This window comes from Drosophila gunungcola (assembly GCF_025200985.1).
Source record: "Drosophila gunungcola strain Sukarami chromosome 3L unlocalized genomic scaffold, Dgunungcola_SK_2 000014F, whole genome shotgun sequence".
Classification (NCBI taxonomy): domain Eukaryota; kingdom Metazoa; phylum Arthropoda; class Insecta; order Diptera; family Drosophilidae; genus Drosophila; species Drosophila gunungcola.
In genome coordinates this window covers 999701-1016818 of record NW_026453182.1, presented here as the reverse complement: position 1 = coordinate 1016818, position 17118 = coordinate 999701, and the positions used below count along the sequence as shown (strand labels likewise).

General features: G+C 37.5%; 2 protein-coding genes across 2 annotated transcripts in view; both read right to left on the bottom strand.

Annotated features, from left to right (window-relative positions):
- The window catches only part of LOC128259972 (uncharacterized), a 32168-nt gene extending 17125 nt beyond the window's left edge, over window positions 1-15043 (bottom strand). The window contains 1 exon segment of the mRNA XM_052992624.1: window positions 14208-15043. The gene's annotated coding sequence lies outside the window, so the exon portion shown is untranslated.
- Window positions 15044-15539: 496 nt separating this feature from the next.
- On the bottom strand, window positions 15540-17041 carry LOC128259945 (protein FRG1 homolog). Its single transcript, XM_052992589.1, has 5 exons — window positions 16867-17041; window positions 16628-16810; window positions 16122-16320; window positions 15861-16060; window positions 15540-15799 (listed from the first exon to the last, which is right to left on the bottom strand). Exons 1-5 carry the CDS (start codon window positions 16923-16925, stop codon window positions 15652-15654), a joined length of 789 nt encoding a protein of 262 aa, XP_052848549.1. The 5' UTR covers window positions 16926-17041; the 3' UTR covers window positions 15540-15651.
- Window positions 17042-17118: the final 77 nt, after the last annotated feature.

Below are 17118 nucleotides of genomic sequence, written 5' to 3'. Positions count from 1 at the left end.
TTGGCATTCTTAGAAGCTTTTTTCTTTGAAACTGAGTTTTATGTTTGGCTTGATTTTAAACCATTTAAAGTACTTATACTTTTATCAATTTGTTTTCCCTAAATACACACCCGAATTGAAAACGCGAACAAGTCGCGTATAAATTTTGGAAAACAATCCAGCCACATCAGTTTGCCTCCGCCAGAATGTGCAAATGGGTCGACTTACAGACTAATCCCATGGTCATCCAGGGCACAGGAAAAGTGTGGGAAATGTAGTGGAAACAAAACACAGGGACCGAAAACAGAAACAGACATTTCCACCAAATTGAAAGCGGAGAGCCCACAGAGTTGTTTTCCATTTTTTTCGTTTTCCTATTTAGAATTGCCAAAGCCGGCTAAAGTTTCGTGGGGTGGCCATAGCCTTAGTTCAATAGTGCTTGGCCCATCAACATGATTATCGGTGTCGCTGTGGGCGATCCGAGGTCAGAGGTCAGGGGGCAATGCGTGTGTGCCGGGGGAGGCATTGGAAAACTATTAACTGCACTGTGCGGTCCTTTGAAGCGGCCGTTATCCTGCCAACCAGTTACCACCCGGCGGAGAGCGCTAATTCGCTATATCGACACTCAAAGAAATAATTGTAACTGCACGGTGCAGCCATTGAAAATGTATTACATTACAAAAGTACATAATTGGTTTTCGTTATTGTATGCACTTCTGGAAAAATGGAGCATCCAATAAATTTGTTAACTTATGATAAATAAAAAATAATTGCAACTAATATTAAAAAGTTCTAAGCTTTTACGATATACATATATTTTAATCTGGATATAGAATAAACAAGAAAGGAAGCTCAATTTTTCGATCGTTCTAATGGCAGCTATATGAAATCGTTTCCGATTTGAATAAAATTAAAATCGTAAACCCCTTCAGAGGGTATTATAATTTCAGTCAGAAGTTTGCAACCGACGGACATGGCTAGATCGACTCTCCTAGCGATGCTGATCAAGAATATATATACTTGATAGGGTCGGAAATGTCTTTTTCACTAAGTTAATACATTTTGATGAATAGAAAGTAATTGCAAGTTATACCTGTAAGTTTCTAACTTTTACGATTATATTTGTAAAGGCGCTAAATTATTGCTAGAGGTTAAAAAGTTAGGTAATTTAAGGTCAAAGGTCGTGTTAAAAGCTATCTTCTAGACAGTTTTGGCTCAGTTGTCCATTCTATGAAGCAAACTGATTGTATGTTTGGAAACATGTAATTGCCATCTTAAGGTATTTGTTACACACATCACTAACTAAAATAATAACCTTATAAATCGTGTAAAGCGCGCCTTAGACAATTTCTTTCAGTGCATCACTGACCGGCCTAGTATTGCGAAATTGTCGCAGCGCGGAAAATCAAAGCGATGGCGGCCCGAGAATTATGGTGCAATCCTGTTGTGGAATTGCCGAGAGTGGGAGTTTGAAACGAAGTGGAAACGGGAACGGGGAAGTCCCGTGCTGAGGGCTCTATCCTGCAGATAGACAAAATGTCAATGCCCCGAATGCGGGGTGGCGTGTGGCCGGCCAGTTTTTCCACCCTCTACTCCGTTTTCGCTCCCTGGCAGTGCTGTTATTCATTATACTTTGTGGGCGAGGAAAATGCTGAATTCCGCTTTGACTCGCTCAACATTTCGGGGTGACTCTGGCATACTCACACAAAACACACGTTTGGCGGAAGGGGGAACTTTAAACTGCGCAAAAATTCAGCCACAAAGAAAAAATGCACAGTTTGAATATCCAAACATTTACATGCTCTGTTTACTCTTAATCAATGGCCAAGGATGCCAACGAGCTGAGTCTGCACTTAAAAGTCCATTTGGCCACCCGTATGCGGCCCTCATACCGGAACACCTGGTCAACCCCCCAGCTTGACCCTCCGGTTTCCCCACAAATGCGGTGTGCAATTGGGTTAAAAACTAAAAATAAACGCCAACGGGCAGCGGGCAAAAAGTGGCACGTAATTACCTGAAAAGGACCTCATTCGCATTCGGAGAGCAGACCAACCATTTGCTCATTTGGACAAATAATAAAGATAAGTAAATAGGGAAATTGCGGAAGTCAACTGAACAATGCCCTAGTAAAGAGGTGGTAAGCCCCATGTCCAACAGGAGGAAAACAAAGGCAGGAAAATCTGATTTCCCAGCTCCACTCTGGCGAAGAGGGCAAAAAAAGAGTAGCTTTTTGTGAAAGCAAAGAGAAACCGAGTTAGTTAATGAATGAGAAAATTATCTAAGCAAAATCAGAATCTTCTTTGGACAAAAAAAAATAAAAGTAAACAAAAAAGCTTGCATATTCCAGTGAAGTTTACCAACCGTCTCATCGAAAATAATGCTTAACTAAAACGTAATGAATTTCTTTACTGTCCATAAAGAATTTTTTATTGTGGATCGTCTACCAGAAACTACCACTTGAAAGCCCCGACACCCAAACTAAAAGGACCAAAATAAGTGTGCTATAGCTGCGAGGGCTTTAGAGGGTTAAAACACAACAATTTGAAGAGGGGGCGGGATGGTGCAGACGTTGTGCTTGACACCAAAACCACAAAAACCTTTAATGACTGCGACATCAGCCACAGAATCGTTCAAGTGCATTCAGCAGCTGGTGGACCGCCTTTTAACAACGAGACAAAACCAAGAAAAAACAATCGCTGTTGTCGAGGGTCATTAAAAGAATTGTCTTTTTAAATTCAAATTAATTTTTTAAGGAAATCGATTGTTCTTCCTTTAACAGCGAAAATAGTTACATGAAGTTCAATAAATAATAAATAAATAAAATTGATATTGATTGCAATGACTGGATTTGAAATCACTCTAAAAGGTTTTCAAAAGTATGCAATACAAAAACTAACATTCAATTATTTATGCATAGTTTTACACACCATTGAACTGTTTTTTTTTTAAGCCCTAGTGATTTTTAGTGGTGGCTGTGAATTCAATGAGATTTTGAGTGTCACTCAGAGAAATCTATTTCATGTTTATATCAATCAAATATATGTCTTAAGTTAGTTAAAAACTCTTCAACCATTTACCAACTTAACCACTAAGTACTGCATGTTTTTGTATCATAAATTGTACCTGAAATTATAAAAATATTCATTGCATGTAATGATTTTCGTGTTCAGAACAGAGGACAAACATACTTAATATTTAAGTAACTGGCTGTCCCTTGGCATGGGAATGCACTGGCAATTTAGCCCGTCAAAGTGGAGAGGTCTGAAAACCTGGCGAGGCGAAAATGACTCCAGACTGCATCCTTATCGCGTGGCATTTTCCACAAGAGTAGCCTAACCCAGCAACAATCTCGCGTGCCTGGTGCAATTGACATTGACGTTGGCGCCGAGCAGTGGGTGGAAATAAAGGTGAGAACGGCTGGAGAAGGAGCCACCTTCCCCCGGGGGTCACCTCAAAACTTGCAACTCTTTCATCAGAAGTTAGGGAACCTCAACATGCCACAGGGTAAATAATATGTATGTATATTACTCCTAGAATAAAGGGGAAGAAGGCTTATCCCCACACCTCGGCAGAGGCCGCCCCATGACGAATGGAGCACCTCGGAAAGATGGGCAGTTAGTGGGTAGTGCTAGTCCTCCAATACACTGGGCGACAAAGACTAACTTAATACATATGAACACTAATTTTAAAAGAAAAAAGCTAAGTTCTGAAGCAACAATATACGTGGGTGTCTATAAGTATGCAGTGAACAATAGAACAACGTTTCCCAGCGGACTTTAGGACTTATAACAAATTGTTGCATACTTTTAGACATTTTTATTCAAATTATCATTTGTTGTCTCTTTTGGATTTAATTTAAAATCCAATTACAAATTTAAAACCAAAAACCGACAGTTTTAAATCGCTGTTTTTTTTTTTATCTCAGTGTAGGGAAATGAAAGAGCAGCAGCGAGCCGTGCATCATGAGCACGGAGCCACTGCTGCTCTATAGGTTGCCCGAGGCCAATGGCGGTATTGCATGCAGGTGGACATTAAAGGGTGTCCTGCATCCTTCTCCGGCTTCCTTTCCCTCCAATCCCCATCCGTGGCAACGGTGGCAACACTGAAAGTGCTACTTAATAATTGAAAACCCAGTCTTGGCAGCAACACAAAACCTGTCGGACCCGGGGATCTGACTTCATTTTAATAAACGTCTACGACGTCTGCACAGGAAACTTAGTGACTAGACCGCAATCTAAGGCAGTTACAGCAAGGCACACAGTGGGAAAATTTGGAATTTTTACTTTGCAAATGCAGACAAAGGACTGTAATTATACAGCTATAACAAATTTGAGATAAATATCAAGAATGTTTGTCTTTTATTATAATCTCACCTAAAAGTGTATAAATATGCATACTTAACATTGAATATGGTTTTTGAATTAAGTGGCTTAATGCATTTAATATAGTTTTAAAGCTTTGTTTGTGTTCGTTCTTAAGAAAATAGATTTAGACCATAATTTATACTTTCTAAAATAGAAAGTCATTTGTTAATTTGAACATAAAAGTGGTTTGATTAAAAAAATATTATATATTATATATTAAAAGAAAAGAATAAAGATTTTTAGTTATCTGAAAATAAATTTTAAACTATTCCGCATTTTTAGACACCATTCAAATGACTCTCGAAAAGATATACACATTATTTATAGGCTCTACTTTAATATTCTTGGCGCAATTTTCGTTTATAAACTACTTTAAGAAATTTTAGGCAAACAGTTTTATTAGAAAATATTGTCTCTTGGCCCAGTGTTCTGCGGAGCTACAGATGCAGGCCACATTCAGGGTCCTCGAGAGTGGGTGTGCCGAGTTCGCTTTGCGTGCGCCACTAAATGTGCACTTAAATCAGTCAGCCACATTGTCAGTGTCCGCCTCCTGTTGTCTGCACTCCCAATCCGAGCTGCTTTCTCCGCCTTTCTCCTGGAACGCCCCTGGGCGTCTTGGTGAGTCCTGAGTCTTGTGGCTGTCGCCTTTGTTCGTGCCATAAAGTTGGCTCCGAATACATCTCAACACTTTGGATCCGCGTCCGTGAAGGCGGAGATGCACACATCTGAATGCGGAATACCAAGATGGGGCTTATTAATTACCGCTGTGAAGTCAAATGAAGCCTCGTCTATGCATTCAGAATGGCAACTTAAACTCTCAATAATCTCATACATGCAAACATTTGATATTGAGTAGACGTGTATTAAGTAATGGCTTCATCTATCTATTGAAAATGGATGCTTTTTATAATTTATAGTTTGCCTTTTAATTGTTGTTCCTCTTAAAATCAATAATATTAAGTTTACTAAAATAATATGTATATAAGGAGAAAGGCTAAATATGTTTAATTTATATACCCACAATATATAATAAAACAATTATTAATAAAACCATTATACTTAAAACAACTTTCTTTATTTCTTTGAAAATTACATAATTTTTATGCTTGAATTTTCCGCTACCAGAATGTAAATTACAATAATCTTTGAAGGAGATACACTATGAAATTGAATTGAATTTAATAATATTCCGTTCTTTAATAAAAGATGTTTGTACTCTTTTAGTGCAAATTTATCATTCTGTCTTTTATAATGATTATATCACTCGAATTATTATTGCATTCTCAACACATTCAGAAAAAATCCAAAAAACTCGGCACCCCATATTTTCAAACGCTAAAAAAACAATAATTTTTGCAAATTGAAATTGGTTACCATTTCCTAAGATAAGAAAGGCACACACCCCACATAATCATGAATAATACTCATCTAATGTCTTTATATGGGGAAAATGAATTACAAGCAATTTGCTTTTGACCCAGATTTATAATTTTCCATTTCGACCCCTCACGTCCGAATAGATCGGATAAACATATCGGCGTATCAGCAAAAAGAAAAGCGAAAGGGCGGATTATTAGGGTCGCAAAAATGAAAACTCTCTGTGTGCTGATTTTCGATTGCCGAAATCCAGGACTCTGGAAGACTGAGGCTGAAGTTGGTCCCCTGCCTTATCGCGTTCCAGACCAAAAAAAAAAGGAAAAGTATTCATATTTGCATAACTCTCCCGTTGAGTTGCGTGGAGCGATGTCGCCATATATCCTGCCCTTCTTCCCTTAAGGCTCTTGTATGTATGTGGCTACAGTATCCTTTTTCTGCTGCGCACTTGTATTTGTGTGTGTATTTGTGGTCGTTGACGCTGAAACAGCTGGAAGTTGATTTGTCAGTTTTTATGGCAGCCTTTCAGGCGCCAGAGCCAGCGAAGGAAATCCATTAATCGAAGGCAAAGTCGACACTCCAAAGGAGTTCATCAAGGCAAATCGAATAGAACAAAGTCCACGCTCAGCGATGAATTCTTTGGATAACAATATGTTGACCCACTTCGTTGAGTGCTTCTGCATTTCTACTCGGTATTCTAAAACGCAAGTCAGCTTAGATTAATTACAATACCGAAGTGAAGTGCAGAAAAAATTTCAGTCTTACTGGGTTTCTGCTGATTTCAGAAACCACATTCCGAAATTCCTAAATCATTAGTTAAAATGTGCAATTCAAGAAAGTGATAAAAAAAACATATTTCAAAAGGGGTAACTACACTTGAAAAGTTACAAAACTAGTGCACAAATTGTCACTTAAAACCAAATGATAAACATAAAAACATCGCTTGTTTTATAGTGCTACTAAACCCTGTATAAATCACTTTCACTTTAATACCTTTTTTTAACATATATTTATTAATAATTTATCGATCATAAATTGTTATTCTTTTGCATGGAGTCGTTAATCAAAACGAAATTGAAAGGGTAACTTTAAGAAAGATTTGAACAAAAATTTAAGTTAGGTTTTTCTTTTTAAAGCCTTATATATTTTATTTGCAAAAAATAAACAAAAAATTAAACTAAAAATTAAACAAAAACTAGTTAATATGATAAAGGATTTTCGTTAAGTTGTCACAATTTACAAATATTGATGCAAAATTGTTAGTCTGTGCTCGAAAGCTTAAAAACGTCCATAAATAAAAAATCATTTAAATACACCAATTAATTCAGCATTGAATTAAAATGAACAAATAAATTTAAAACATGCAAAAAAGTGTTGATAACAAACAATGTTTAATAATTAAATAACATTATTGCCAGCAAGACAAAGCAATACAAATTTCTATAATTTGTGTACGATTTGCAATTATTTTTATGGTGGTGGCTCGTTAAAGCAGTGAAATGATAGTCATAAAGTTCCACAGAATTGCTCGAACATACTTTAATTGGACGCCATATTGCGTGACTGAAATGTGTTATTTCGCAAAGTAAATTAATGCACTTTTGTGGCTTTGCCATAGGCTGGACATATATTAACTTGCCAAAGCAATGGCATCATAGACTCAGTAATTCGTTTTAAATTGACAGATAAAAACTGAATTGGAAAACCTAATATTAAAATTTTGCAGCGCGTAAAATATTTATTTGGCATTTTCGCTACAACTAGTTGCTCATTAAAATGAAACCCTCGTAAACAGGGGGCCAAAATTTTTAAAAAGATAAATATACCAAAGCCTAATTCGCATATCTGTACACTCATAAATTTACTCCCGCATCTACTCGCTAACCATTAAGCGGATTTTGAAAATTAATTTCCGATAACGGCTTTGGCTGAAATGAATAATGCCGAGGCATTGAAATTTTAAGCGGCATTATTTGCCCATTCGCCTCTGCCTGATTTGTTGTTGTTGATTCCGCGGTTGAGTTTCACGGCCCTCAAAGCTGTATGCTCGGCATGATTAATGGAATCTGCACCCAACACCATCATTCAAACCCCCCTAAGCAACACCCGGCCCAAAAAGTCCATTACGATAATGAGCACCGGCCAAAACAAGCTATATTTTGAGGACTCAGCCCATTTAGAGCATCCTTCGTTATGAAAAATACCCGAAACTTTGGGGTTTTTAGTTTTACTAGTTGTAGACTTAAAAGTCGACCATTAGACCATAGATCTTAGATTAAAAAAAATATATCCAAGCATATTGAACGTTGTGGTTTGAAATTAAAAAAGCAATTATATTGTGATTCTGTCACAAATACATCTCGATATTTTTCGTAATCAAAGAGATCAATTCAACTTTACGTCATACTAAGTTTGATTTTAAGAATTATTATTTATACAATTTTGTAGAGACTTACGGAACTTGTAGGATAATAGGTCGAGTTTTATTAATTTCCTTCTTTAAAACATTTTTAGATAAGACCTATCTGTTAAAATCTTTTGAGTGTAACGGGCATATTGCGAAATATTAAGCATTTTGTGCCAGCACGTTGAAAAGTAATCAGCCGAAAGCAGGTCATTTAGTTTATTTTACGAGTGTCTATATCTGCCGGATCACGCGGTGACTGACCAATTGACGGGCTCCCCGGACCCAGTTTTCAGTTCCCAGCTTCCAGTTACCAGCTGCCAGCTGGCCATCCATAATTGTGCCAAGTGTCCGGCGGTGAAACTAATTTAAATAAAAATTGTTCTCATTATATTCAGCATCACGTGCCTCGTAGGCATCAGATGTAGTCGAAAATATGGCGTCTCACCACCTTCGCCTCCCCACATAATACCACCCACATCCCCCAGGCTCCCATCCAATCTTCTTGCCCCCTATCCCTAAGCGGTGGTAGGACAAGAAAATGGTTTTTGGTAACTGGTGGAAGCTTATGACACGCCATATACAACTCCTCCATCCGGATCCTGGAAGAGGAAGCAACACCAGGAGTGTTGTAAGTTCAGTTTTTATTTTATAGCCAGATCTGGCTTTATTTATTTAATTGATATACATACACTTTATTATAAAAAAGCTTTGAGACACAAGCCACTGACCTATTTATTTTCCAACTTCGTATGGATCGGCTATTTTTTTATGTTTCTATTGATTGATTTGATTGAGTTGATCAAATTGATATTCCATGTTTTAATTTACTAGTTAACACTTTCTTTTTTTGCCTTATTTTTAATCGAATAAATATTTATTATTTGCATTTTAAATTAAAATTTTACATTTCAGTATCAATTTAAAAGCTTTAAATTTTATACTTAAACTGTATATATTCTTTTTTAGCTATTTTTTTGCTTTCTATAATCGTCAGTACTGAATTTTGGGAGGATTGTAAGGAGGTGTTGGTGAAATGGGGCACCTCGTTGACTTCGATTTATGTTTGCTGCGAGCCGACAGCCCCCGAAAGTAAATTAAATTTCGTTTTTTTATTAGGAAGTATTTTATTTAATCGTGCAGTCTTGTTTTCCTTGCCACGTAGAATGTGGAAGGGGAGCGGTATAAGTCCCCTGGTTCCTTTCGACGAGTACGTCGAGTGTTATTGTACCTGTTCCCTGATTATTCGCCTTGTTCAAAGCCACACGCAATCACACGAACGTGTATTTCAAGTTTTCTTGTTGGCACACACCGGAAATGGAAAATTATTCCGTTTCCGTCGCGCCATTGTCGCATAAATTGCAAATTAAACCTTAAGACCGGAGTGAGCGTAATTGCGTATGTGCGTATTTTCATATGTTTAGCTGAAATGAAAATCCTAGATGGCAGGTATTTTATACTCATAAATTGTCTTCCTTAAAAAGAGTGATTATTATTTTTCCATTTCTATTTATTTACCTTAATATGGTAAATATAATCTCCTCTCAAAATAAATTACAATTTAAATACTTGCTTAAAGAAGCGTTTTGCCACAATAATCTTAGGAGTTTGGTAATCTTTGGCAAACAAAACAAACAATATGTGGAATTTGAAGCATACAATGTCTACCATTCCTTAAATCATAATTTTTCTGAACCAATTAAAGCAATTTGGTTAAGTTTAAGTACTTTTTAATAATGTTGAAGCGATAATTATCGCACTCGTTCGCCAAGAGCCCTTTAAATTGCGTATACGCCCGGGCTGGCATTGTGAATCAGGCGAGTGCGCCAAGTGCGTTGGCAGGAAGTGCAAGAAGTGGCCACAATTGCATTTAGCCGAACTAAAAACACTAAAAACAAACTGGCAAACACTGTGTGACAGAATGGGCGGAAAAGGTTCCGCCGGCGGTGCAGACAAGTCGCTCCAGATGGCACATCACAGACACTTAAATGGCAAAAGTTAAAATTACAATTAAACGCAAAGTAAGAGACCGAGAAGCCGTGCAAAAAGTTTTTGCCACACTTAGAAAAAATATGACTACCGCCATGATTTATTTATTTCAATCATCAATTATACAAGTATATACAAATATCCATTAAATTAACAAAGTGACCGACTGGTAAAGTAAACTGACAAGACATTTTCCAGACAACAGAGTAAATTTCTTAAAAAGGTGTCTAAGAGTATGCAATAATATATTTTCAGTCTGAAAACCCGTGGGACTCACTCCGAAAGACGATGATTTTTTTTCATTGCATACTTTTAAACAAAAATTAATGACCAATCGATAGTGACAAAGTTGTACGTATATTTTAAGCGTTATTAACACTATGGAATATTGGATTCCCTATAAAATGCCCTAATTGATTAGTCCTTTGAATTTGTTTGAATTAAGACTTATCAATTTTTCTATCTGTGTATGGATCCCTGGATGGCGATGGCATTCAGTATGGTCATCGGATATCCTTCGGCTGCAGAAACTGCAGAAAAAGGGCAGCATTGCTCCGACAAATGCAAACAACTCGACGAAGTGAAGCCCCACGGAGCTGGGTAAATTGTTGGCTTAACAAATTGCTAATCCACTTTCACCGGGGTAGCGGATTGGATGAGGGAATGCATTTGAATACTTTTCGAATCCTCAAAGTAGTGGGAAACCAGAGGAGTTGCTCTGAGTCCCATTCGAGATTGTAACCCCGGAAAAATACCCGCTTTGCAAACTTTTTTTGTGTTTACATCAAAGGCAGCATTTATCTGATGTGATTAAGTTGCAGTAACATAAAACTGAAATGCATATTAAGTGAATCAAAGTTTGAAAATGAAATCTGCTTGCATGTTCCCAAAATTTTAGGCCATAGGTGTTGCTCCAACTTAATTTCACAAGCCAAAGGACCGAGTTGAAATATTTAAATTAAATTGCGTCACGAGTATGTGCACTGCTTTCATCGCACTCAAAGGTCATTTCACTTGGCTTTCAAGAAAATTAGTTTTAAATTAATTAAAAGATTTCCCCATAACTGTGCGCTGTGGTTCCTGATGGCGTTGGAAAAGTGCGGCCAGGCAGAGCGAAAGAATGGTAAAACTTGGATAATCATCCCAACCGCACCGCCCACATTTTCCAGGCGGCTGGGCGACCTCCTCCACCGCCCTTAAAAACTCAGCTCACTTTTTAATAGTTCGCAAACCACGAAAGGCTATGTGAGTTTAAACACTGTTTCAAATACTTTTCCAAAGGCGGAATGGAACTGGAATTACGCAGTAGGCGTACGCCGGAAAACTTCCCCGCCATGGTTTTTCACTTTTATGTTGCCTTAAGTATTTATTTGCATTTCAACTTTGTGCTGTTCCTTTGCAAAGCAATTATTTCAGCAAAATTAAGCATTTAAATTATGCATCTACTGTTTAACTAAAGACAGCCTAAAGTTAATAAAAGAGCCATCAAAATAAAATAACTACTTGGTATTTCAAAGTCGTAAAAAGTAAACCAAAAAAGGATATTTCCCTTTTCCTAACGGAAATTTAAAAAAGTAACCAAGCGGAAATTGTAAAATAAATACAAATATAATAAATCCATTTAAAGTTAATCAACAAATCGTCTTAAGTAACTGGAGACAGCTCAGGGTCGTCGAATTACTAAATAAATATTTTTGCCAGCATTTGTATGTTTGCATGTTTGCGTTGCAAAAGGAAATTACCCCGTGTGAAAAGGAGTTGGTTTTTCGGAGGTCTCAGGACTGCCATCAGCTGTTTGTACTTTCATCCCCAATTTTCACAGCTCCCTGTCCAAAGAAGTTAACAAAACTCCACAAAACACTCGGCTGACTTTACCTTTTAAAGTGTTTCCTTACAAAGTGAACTTTAGTTACCACTTATTAGAAAAGTTCGAAAAATGCGGCTACCTTTTGTGTATACTTTTTGGTCCTAGTAAGTGGTTAATTATAACTTTTAATGGAAGTATTTTATTTTTTAAAAGTCTATTAACATGAAATGGTAATTATGCCAAAATGTTATCCTTGGGTTGAAACTTAAGAAAAGAAAATATTTAACTCTTAATGAAGTATATAAGTATGTGCTTATGCTCATGTTGTAACATATACATACATGGAATATAAGATGGTCCAGAACTTTTAAACTGTTAGTAGGACCAATATATAATGTTATATTGTCTAGTTGGTCTAATAAAATCAAGCAGTAAACAAATTGATTCATCGATTGCAATATTCGCAAGATGGTCTAGTTACTAAAAAATTCAAGTCTGTAGGGAAAAACATATGGGGTTATCCCTAGCTATATAGACAGTCCGCATGGGGTTGTTTTCAACTGTTTTAGCTTGTTGCGGCGGGATGGCATGGATATGGATATGGATGCCAACCCCCGAGGAACTGCTGCGCTCTCCAATCGCTACCTGGCCCCTGATTAATTTAGTCTGGGTCTCTCACTTGGTTCTGTTTTCTTTTCTGCCAGGTACCCACGGGGTATACCATGACATGTGTTCTGGTATAGAGTGGGTGAATGTGGGTGGACGAGTGTGGGGGGTGGGGATGAATACTCCGGTGTCGAGGGGGTGGTGCATTTCTAAGCGAGTCAAATTGAATGCAACGAAGACCTGTGACATCAGACGGCCATGGTATATGGGCATGAACGTAATTAGAAAAACATCGGTGTACATGGGTTTGTAGATAAAGCCAACAGGAAGTCCGAAAATATAAAAAGAGTAATTGCCAGAGCCAACTGACTGCAACTCACATGGTAATAGGAGTTTTTTTTTTTGTTGCCAACATTGTTGCGAAGCCGAAAGCGGTTTATTCTAGAAATTAAAGCTTGGCTTATGGGGTGAATATTGTTAGCTTAAGTCTGCAAAAAAAAAAAAACTGTGTGCATGTAGAATTTAATTCTTTTTATCCATTATAAAATGAAAGTATTTCAAAGCATCAAAATATTTCGCTTGAACTCGAACACCTTATGTTTATAAGTCCGTGTGGCTTTCAACTCAATTATCGTTAAGCCAAATCTAATGTCAGGCTCAAACGGAAACCATCCTAGCAGTCAAAGGATTCTAGGGAAATTAAAGAAATCTGACGGATTTCCATTGTCGGCTTTTCCGCCCTCTCTGTGCCTTTCAATTGACCACTTTTGTGCTTGACAAAAGGAGAGACGGGCCAACAAAAGGGAAATGCTCCACAAAGGAAATTCAATTTAATGGATTTTAAATGTTCAGGTTGCTCCACCCTGCAAATATACCCTGCTAATGCTCTTGTAAAACAAGGAATTTGTTTAACAATTAAAATTCATTATTATATATACCTCAAGCAGCTTTGTTATGCACTGAATGATTTAAAATTATAAATGCAAAATAAATTAAGATTAAATTCAGAGGTCTTTAAAGTTTTCTTCTACCGCTTGTTTGATTTTTACTAAATAAATTTGGAAAAAGAATATTTGAAAAAAGATGAATAATATCGATCCACCTATGTCGTAAAAACAACATTGTTAAACAATTTATAAATATATGAGATGTTAGCACGCAAGGTTTTATGAATACTGTTTGGTATATATGTACATAGATTGCACAAATCCCTTTAACTACGCGCTCAAATCATTAGAATCTCTTTAAAGGAAAAATTAATTAAGATTAAAAAAATCATAGTTTAAAAAAAAAAAAAAATCTTTCTGAGTTATGAAAACTTACATATATCCGTATATAGATATATAGAGACATATAGAACCAACATGTATTAGCTGTTCGCACGCAACTTGGTTAAATGATAAATCAATTTGGACAATTTGATTTATGTTCAAGCATGAGATTTATATTTCTGAATGGTTGTTGTTGTTGTGGTCTCGCACTCTCGACTGAAATGCAGCAGAGTTCCTTGTTGATTCTAGTTTTCCTTGGAATTGATTATCCCATACCTGTCGTCGGCAGTTTGGAAAAAACACCCCGAATCGCCTGCAATTTTTGAAACACCACCAAAACCGAGAGCGGTAAACAAAACCGCCAGACAATCATAAAAAGGTTGTTATAACTGCAATGAGATCACTTCACTTACCGAACAGACAGAACAGATGATATAGTTATATATATATACGATGCTTTTGATGGGTTCACTTAGCACTTAAGTGTCTCTACAGAACCTTTTGGCTTAATCCGGAAAACACTTGGGATTGGTTCGAAATTCGAAGCCAGACAAAGGTCGGAACACTCGTTATGGCCATTTGGAGGACCTTTGTTCACTAGCGCTGGGTAAATTCAATTTTGACAATTTTCAAGTGACACTTGACGGCGGCACAATCGACGCGATACAATTGCATTCAGTAGAACCGATTTCCCCGAGTGAAGCATCTACGAAATGCGGCAGTAAATCGGAGCCCAACCGTCCGGACTTTCACCCACGAACAGCGACGGCAGCAAACTGACTGCCACGCGACTTTGAGCCACCGGCCAGAGCCAAAATAAAGCCACGAGCGCACTGCCGAGCACGAGGCGCCAGGACACAAGCAGGACATAGCCAGCACTCAGCACTCCAAAGGACTCCTCGTGGAAGAAGCGAGAGGCGCACGCCACCGCTGGTGTGAGTTGTGCGCAGAGAGAGAGAGCAGCCGAAGGACGCACGGTGGTGGATTTGGACTTCCCGCCTGCCGAGGGGGTGGCTCGAGTAGTTGGGTGGTTGGGCGGCTGGGTGGTTCGGAGGACATGTCATGTTGTGACGCCGTCTGCTGCGAGTTTTACTACATCCAGCCGGTTGAAAGGGGGTGGAATGGCTGTTGCCGGCTATGGCTAGTTTAACGGTCGGCCAGCCAAACAATTCGGAGCAAATTAATCTCAAATCTGCATGCCTAAATCTGTGTGCTGCACGGATTGGAATAGGATCTGGGTTGTGAATTCCTCGATAAATATTATCCGATAATGTATCGAACCTCATATTGGTTTCAAGATTTTAAAAAATTATTTATAAGTGAATTTTAAAAGAGGAAATATTTCTAATTTAGTCTGCGTGCTGAAAAGTGTGTGCAAACTCCTTCTTGTTTTTAAGTAATTGTATAACAACTACAAAGTGACCGGTGAAAGTCAAAATATTAAACCAATTTACAAGAGTTTCAAAAGTTTTTACTTCCAAAGCTTAAAAAAAAATTTTTTTTCAGACCTGCCTAAAAAATATTTGAAACATACAGATATAAGCACTTAGAGAATTAATTAGATTACTGAATACTACAAATTCTCAGAATATTTTAAATTTGCAAAGCAATTAAAAAACATTTTTTAAACATCCCTACATAATAGCAGTTTTTAAATCAACTTAATTAAAAGAAAACAAATATTCCTATACCGAAAATATAAGTTAATACTTGGCAAAGTCTAGATCCCTTCATGAAAACAACAATTTATGAAAGCAAATCTTAGATTTGCTTTAACTTAAAACATTAAATATTTAAACAAGAAAAACGGCACATTGAAGTAAAATCTTTAATGAATGAACACTAAATCAAGTCGGGTTACTTGCAATACCGATCGGCCTTCATTTTACTGCGTCTGTCCAAAAGAGTTTCATGCAGGGAACCCTGAGCCTTGGCATCTTCGAGTTCTTTAACATCGTTTTGGTTAATCCGCATCTTCTTGTCTTGGAACTTTTGGAACTTTTTCCTGAAAACAAGAGTATTCTTGATTAAATTTGGTTTTAATAGAGTAAGTAAGTTCAACTTACACATAATTCTTTTCAACTTCCCCTAGGTCCCCCTTTTCTTCCTTGGGCTCCGTGTCGACGATGACATCCCTTGCTCCATTACTCCGCACTTTACAGATTTCATATTGACCGACTTTCTTTCGTAATGCCACACAGGCATCGTCTTCGGGATCAATAGACATAAAGTGCCCGGTTTCGGACAGCAGGGCCATTCGTTTTTCCTTTAAATAAAATAAATTAAATACGCTGATAAGGGATTGTATAAAACAAGAGTCGTAATACCTCAAACACGGGCTCCCACTGTTCCATACTGCCCACAGCTTCAGATCGCCCTGTTACCATGCCATCTTTTTCGATTTTTAAATATTTTCCATATCCAGATTTAAAGGCTACCTTTCGGTCGTTAATGGGAAAGGCGGTAAAAATCTCCTCCGGATCTGGGCCCTCGCCAGCGTTGTGTGGTGCTCCCAATGTAAAAAGACTGAAATTAATAGGTATTATTAATTTTATACATGAACGACCAGTTAAGGAAAGGCTTATACACATTGTTCCTTACAATTTAAGTAGGTTTAGATATTGTTAAAGACAAGTACCAATTACGACTCTCTAGAAATTTGGTAACAATTCTCTTTAAAGTTCTGAAACTTCATACAATTTAGATTGAAATTAAGTTGAAGAGTTATATTTATATAACAGAGATAAGGTTGATTAAGGATTTCTCATCGGAGAAAAGTCCCATGCACTACATACTTATCTTGTTCCGATCCTAGTCTTTAACCAAATATTACCCATTATCCATGGCTTTAAGGTAGCACCGGTCGTTAAACTCGATGGACACAGTGCCTGTTATATCGGCGGCTGTCTTCGCTGTCCACCAGCCGCCGTGCTCCACTGCATCCTCGTCCACCACCACCTTGGGCTTCTTGGAAGATCCTGGCTCATCCTTTTCCTTCTTCCGTTTCTTGCTTTTTCTGCAATTTAGGGTTTTAAAGAGCAGCACACGGTGAATGTTCAAAACTGTACTCACTTGTGTTTCTCTCCCTTTAAAACTAGTTTTTTGATGCGCGCATGGTCGTAATCAGACATAGTCACAGATAACTAACTACTTTAAAACTTTGTAGTCCAATAAACGATTTAAACATGCGACAAATAAACAGAAATAGTGTTGTTTTGGTTTTTTTTAAGTGTGGCCGTGGGGTGACTTTTAGAAAAAACCAAAACATACTGTTAAAATACCAAAATATATACCGTTACAAGGCAAAAGTATTGACCAAGGCTC

Excerpts from the sequence above, each read along its gene's own strand:
- LOC128259945 (XM_052992589.1), bottom strand. The coding sequence starts at position 16,925 with ATGTCTGATTACGACCATGCGCGCATCAAAAAACTAGTTTTAAAGGGA. Across the intron at positions 16,811-16,866 it reads TTAAAGGGAGAGAAACACAA|AAAAAGCAAGAAACGGAAGA; the intron begins GTGAGTACAGTT and ends CCTAAATTGCAG. Across the intron at positions 16,061-16,121 it reads AGTGGGAGCCCGTGTTTGAG|GAAAAACGAATGGCCCTGCT; the intron begins GTATTACGACTC and ends TTTTATTTAAAG.